General features: G+C 45.0%; 1 protein-coding gene across 5 annotated transcripts in view; it reads left to right on the top strand.

The window, feature by feature from the left end:
- Nucleotides 1-312: 312 nt before the first annotated feature.
- SMAP2 (small ArfGAP2) overlaps nt 313-6,318 on the top strand; it is a 49,782-nt gene continuing 43,776 nt past the window's right edge. For 2 of the 5 annotated variants that reach the window (XM_055392449.2, XM_063699966.1), the window contains exon 1: nt 313-844. In XM_055392449.2, coding sequence (XP_055248424.1) covers nt 742-844 — 103 coding nt within the window. In that variant the 5' untranslated portion in view covers nt 313-741. Of the gene's footprint in view, nt 845-1,248; nt 1,326-6,318 lie in introns of those variants that run through there. The other 3 variants (XM_004025536.4, XM_055392506.2, XM_055392500.2) reach the window with 3 other exon arrangements.

Raw genomic sequence — 6,318 nt, 5'->3', positions numbered from 1 at the left:
GGTTGTTGTGAGGATTATGTTGGGATGATTCATGCAAAGCGCTTAACACAGTGCCTAGCGCATAGTAAGAGCTCAGTAAATGTTAGTTGTTGTCTTCCTTCACTTTCTTCCATTCCCTCCACTCCCTTTTTACCAGGCTCCATTCATTCTCTTCCAAGGACACGCAGGGGGCGTGCCCACCCCTTCCCTCCGCCCCCACCCAAGGCCCGCCCCGCGCTTCTCCACGGATTGGTTCCCGAGAGGCGGAGCTGAAGGAAGAGCCCAGTGCGGTGCGGTGGGGGCGGGGCGCATGCGCGAGCTGGGCAGGGTGGAGGTGGGGAGGAAGAGCTGCCGGAAGTAGGCGGTGGAGGTGGTAGCGGAGCTGACGGCAGCTGCCAGGGAAACCGAGGCGCGGGACGCAAGGCCAGCAGACAGGCCGGCCAGAGGGTCATTTCTGCGTCCGGCACCCAGGAGGCTCGTGGTCCGCCTTTGCCTGGGCTGAGGGTCTCTGGCCCCGCAGCCTCTCTTGGACGCGGGCCTGTCCCTAAGCCCGCCAAGGGGCGCCGCGCCGAGGGGCTGCGGAGTGGGGGACGGACGCCCCCGACCCGGGAAGGGGCGTCCGGCGGGGCCGGAGGAGAGGGCTCTTCCCGCTCAGGAGGTGCCCCTGGGCGGGGGACCGGGAGTCCTCACCCCCGGACTGAGGCAGGGGTCTCTGGGGGCGAGGAGGGCGCGTCGCCCTCTGCCCCCGCCGGCACCCTGGCCATGACAGGCAAGTCGGTGAAGGACGTGGATCGGTACCAGGCTGTCCTGGCCAACCTGCTGCTGGAGGAGGATAACAAGTTTTGTGCAGATTGCCAGTCTAAAGGTAGCGCATCCCACCTGGCGGGCCAGGGGTCCAGCCGCGCTGGGGTGGTGGGGGTGGGCTGCGTGAAGAGGAGGTTTCTGAAGCTTAGGCCGCCCAACTCGGCTTATAAGTGGTAACGCGTGCTGCGCTTGCAGTGAGCCTGCTGGGCTTTCTGCAGCTGGGGGATTGGTATGGGTAGAGCTTGCGAGGGCGAGTGTGTGTGTGTCGGGGAGGGTGGAGGTGATGGTGCGGGTGGAAGTTGCCTGGCGTGTTCAGGTGAGAATGTCTGTATTTGAGGGCTCTGAATGAGTTCTGGGCCGGCTGTCCAGAGCTCCCAGCATGTCACTTGCAAAGCTGAGGATGAACTGCAGTGCGTGCGTGCGTGCGTGTGTGTGTGTGTGTGTGTGTGTGAGAGAGAGAGAGAGAGAGAGAGAGAATGACGAGGAGGAGGAGGAGGGAAGTGAGATGGCGGAGAGGAAAACTGCTTAAATGATTTTTAAAGGTGGTGATTTTTGCTTCCTGCTATTTGGTTAGCAACTCCTGTCATTTTGCAGCCTTGCTAAGATCTGACAAGAGTGCTTAGGTGACTTTATTCTTCCTGGATGTGTGCAGTGGGAAACTGCCTTATGCAGTGACACAGTGCGGATTTCTAGGCAGTGTAGCCCTGGCTTGTAGAGTGCGTTGGAGGCCTATGTATGAGTGGTGGCAGAAACTAGCCGATTATACCTGTAGTGCAGGATCCGTTTAATCAGTGGAGAGAGAAAGATGAATTCGATGAATTCATTGCTTCCATGGTGATTACACTTCTAAAGGTGAAATATGATCATTGTAAATTTAGTAAATTTAGTAAATGCAGAACCATTTAGTCTTTGTTTTCTGTGCCCTAGAAGATTCATGATTTGATACAATTAAAAGTCAGTACAATAGGAAATCTTGGTTATTAGTGAAATGTTGGCACTTGACATTTATACAAGCTTCTATGAATCTTTCCTGTATTTTCTAATTCTTTTGGCATATAATTGGAGGATTGGGAAAATTATTTTCCCTTTGGTTGGGTCGAAATGGATAGTTATATTTTGAGGGCGACTATTAATTTACTTTTGTTCATAATGCAGTGGATTTGCCATGGTTGTTTGCCGTACAGCGTAGTGGGCATATACTATAAAACACAGATTCAGTTATATTCGTATTTATCTATTTTGAGAAAGGAAGGACATATTTAATTGATGCTTTCACTTAATTACCTTTTATTTTTGAAGAATAAGGTTATAAAAGGAGAACAGGAGAGGGATACGTAGACACCTAGTAATGTATTTTAGTGACCTCTACCAACAGATAAATGGAATGTGCCATTAGGAAAACAAATTCCTAGACTTCTTTCCTGAATTTTTGCATTAGCAATAATTCATTTTAAAAAGTATTTTAGAATCAATTTATGTTGAGTAGGTTAGCTTATTGATTCTTGTTACATCTTCTGTTAGGTCTATTGGAAGATTCGGTTTATTTTAGGAGTGTACCTTGGCTTTATTCAAATTCCCTTATGTCCTCATTTGACAGATTTTGAGTCACAGTGAAGCAACCCACTGGAGTGAGCATTGCTGCATTTGGAGAGTCAGATGCCATTTTGGTGACTAGAATCCCCCCCATTTCTCATATTACCCTTATACTTACTCATATTCCAATAAAATACAGCACATAGCTGATTCACTACTTCTTCCTCCAAATTTCCATTGCTTTTTATTTATTTTATTTTTTATTTTTATTTTTTGAGACAGTTTCGCTTTGTCGCCCAGGCTGGAGTGCAATGGTACAATCTCGGCTCACTGCAACCTCTGCCTCCCGGGTTCAAGTGATTCTCCTGCCTCAGCCTCCCGAGTACCTGGGATTACAGGCGCCCGCCACCATGCCCAGCTGATTTTTGTATTTTTAGTAGAGACAGGGTTTCACCATGTTGGCCAGGCTGGTCTTGAACTCCTGACCTCAGGTGATCCATCCGCCTCAGCCTTCCAAAGTGCTGGGATTACAGGTGTGAGCCACCATGCCCAGCCCGAAATTTCCATTGCTTTTTATTAATAAGCTTACTGGGGATCAGGTTATGAAATATCAGTTAATTCTTAATGAGAACTAGTAACTGCTGGCTTGTAAACTTTATTAACTACTGTTGATGGTAGAATCCTGGATCCTCAATTTCTTTTCAGAAGTTCGTTTTACATTTTACCAGGTGGCTTCAGGGACTTGGTCATTGTATTAAAAATGAGATGACAATGGGTCAGTCATCTTTCGATTATGACAAATAGGCATTTGTTGAGGCCTCTGTTTATCCAATTTATGAATTACCTATCCCATTCCACCCCTCCAAGCCCTCTCACTCTTTTTCCCCTGCTGTTTTCTAATTTTGGTTGTCATAATGATCATTTGGACAACTATCAGATTGTTGAAGGAAAAGACATTTGGATCAATAAATTGTTACCTGTTAGCGCTGATAAAAAATACATTTCATTGGAGGAAGAATTTAAAAAATGTTGGCTAAAATGAGAATTGGGTTTCAGTTTATTTACCTGTATTCCTGTGTCCTTTCCTAAAAAATTGGAAGTTAACTGTACAGGATATGGTGAGTGATTGCTCATCTATTAATATCCAGTTAGATGATGTGGCATAGACTATCGATCTATGAGCAGGTATTTTTGCAATGTTCCAAAATATAACTCTTTGGCAATGACTTTTATTTTTAAATTCTTATACTTATTTAGGAACATTTATTAGTTGACTTTTAAGGTATGTGATTTAAACTTCAGAATAGAGGCTGGGTGTGGTGGCTCAAACCTGTAATCCCAGCACTTTGAGAGGCCAAGGAGGGAGGATCACTTGAGTCCAGGAGTTCAAGACCAGCCTGGGCAACATAGTGTGACCTTGTCTCTACAAATAGTTAAAAAAAATTAGCTGGGTGTGGTGTTTTGCATCTGTGGTCCCAGCTACTCAGGAGGCTGAGGCAGGAGGATCACCTGGGCACCTGAGCCCAGGAGGTCGAAGCTGCAGTGAGCCATGATTGAGTGCCACTGTGCTGCAGCCTGGGTCAGAGAGCAAGACCCTGTCTCAAAAACAAAACACAACAAATAAACATCAGAATAGAGAACAAGCTTGTGTTCTTTTTACTTCGTACAAGTTTTGTTGATCCTGGGGTTTTTAACTGTCCTGGGCACGAGTCTTACCAGCTTCTGGGACCACTAAACCATTCCAGTAATTTCAGTGTGGGAAAGGAAACTGCTTTGGGGCTGCCTATTTAAGAAATGCTATGATTCGCTCTAGGCTCAAGATGTGATTTCTTCATTACCCAAAGCCCTGGGGTTAATGTGACTTTTAGGGTGAACTTTTGAACTAACTTAGGTAGTGATAGAACAGAGGACAAAACTACTGAAAATTCCAGATATGTCAATGGTAACTCTGGCTGATTGAGGCTGGGTTCCATTTTTGGGTATGGGTCATACTTCCTTTGTACTTGGGGTCATACTGTTCCAAGTTTTAACTTCTAGCTCAGCAGTTCCAGATTTTATCAGTGTGTCAGGAATAACTGCTAAGCCACCCCGTCAGAGACTGTGTTTTAAACTGGACACTATCTTATTTACCATGAAAGGATCTACAGTTGTCCTTTGGTATCCATGGGGGATTAGTTCCAGGAACCTTCTGGGGTACTAAAATCCACAGATGCTCAAGTCCCTGATATAAATGGTGTAGTGCTTGCATATAACTTATACACATCCTCCCTTATACTTTAAATCATCTCTAGATTACTTATAATATCTAATACAATGTTAATGCTATGCCAGTTGTTACTCTGTATAATTTAGGGAATAATGAGAAGGAAAAAAGTCTGCACATGTTCTGTACAGATGCAACCATCCATTTTTTACTGAATATTTTCTTTCCTTTTTATTTTTTTTAGAGACAGGGTCTTGCTCTGCCACCCAGGCTGGAGTGCAGTGGTGCGATTATAGCTCACTGTAGCCTCAGACTCCTGGGCTCAAGCTGTCCTCCCGCTTAGCCTCCCAAAGTGCTGGGACTACAGGCATGTGCCATGGGGCCCAGCCATTTTTTCGAATATTTTCAATCTGCAGTTGGTTGAATCCACAGATGCAGAACCCATTTCTAATGGAGGGCTGACTATACCTTTCTGATGACCTAAATATTTGTGTCCACTATTGGGACACTCCTTTCTTAGTGTCAAGGTTTGTGAGAAATTGAGGGCTGTTTGATGGGCAAAGATTTATTTATTTATTTACTGGCTTATCTACAATTGAGACAGGGTCTCACTATGTTTCTCAGGCTAGTTCTAACTCCTGGGCTGAAGCAGTCCTCCCATCTCAGCCTCCCAGAGTGCTGGGATTACAGGTGTGACACACCATACCCGGCAGAGCAAAGAGTTAAGAGTACAAGACTTTTGATCATCTTGAGGAGTATTTACTTCAGACTGAAACACCACATGAAATTCTAGAGTCCAACAGAAAGTGTAATAATTTTTTGCTTTTCCCTTCTTCTGCTACATCCAATCTCTGAAATGTTTCACCCCACCCAACTACTGCCTCTGTTCCAACTCCTATATTTTTAAATCTACATTTAAATGTACTTTTTGAAAAAGGTAGCACTTTCATGTAGTTCAAAATCCAAAAGGTCCAAAGGGGAATATGTACGGTATAAAATCATTCTGCTGTCCCTTATCTCTGAGCCACCATTTTCACTCCATGGAAGTAACAATTGTTGGCAATTTCTTTTCTTTTCTTTTCTTTTTTTTCTTTTTTTTTTTTTTGAGACAGAGTTTCGCTCTTGTCGCCCAGGCTGGCGTGCAATGGCAAGATCTTGGTTCACTGCAACCTCTCCCTCCTGGGTTCAAGTGATTCTCCTGCCTCAGCCTCCCGAGTAGCTGGGCGCTCACCACCACGCCCAGCTAATTTTTGTATTTTTAGTAGAGATGGGGTTTCACCATGTTGGTCAGGCTGGCCTCGAACTCCTGGCCTCGGGTGATCCACCAACCTCAGCCTCCCAAAGTGCTTGGATTATAGGTGTGAGCCACCATACCTAGCCCATTGTTGGCAATTTCTTACGTGACTTTTAAGAGATAATGTATGCATAGACAAACAATTACATTTAAATATATTCCTTTGCAGTGCTTTTATGCAAATGGTAGCATATTACCCACAGCTCTTGACATCTGTATTTTTCAATCAACAGAACATGGAGAGCATTCACTTTCCATGCACATTGAGGAGTGCTTTGTTCTTTGAAGGTATTTTCTAAGGCTGTGACCAAGTTATCTTGACTAAGTAGAAAGATATTCTTAAATGATTTGGAAGACACTGTTGTCTTTTTTTTTTTTTTTTTTTTGAGGCGGAGTCTTGCTATGTACAGTGGTGCAGTCTTGGCTCACTGCAAACTCCCTCTCCCGGGTTCAAGTTCTCCTGCCTCAGCCTCCTGAGTAGCAGGGATTACAGGCACCTGACTAA

This window comes from Gorilla gorilla, chromosome 1 (genome assembly GCF_029281585.2).
Source record: "Gorilla gorilla gorilla isolate KB3781 chromosome 1, NHGRI_mGorGor1-v2.1_pri, whole genome shotgun sequence".
In the NCBI taxonomy this organism is placed as follows: domain Eukaryota; kingdom Metazoa; phylum Chordata; class Mammalia; order Primates; family Hominidae; genus Gorilla; species Gorilla gorilla.
This window is presented reverse-complemented; position numbering and strand designations above follow the sequence as displayed.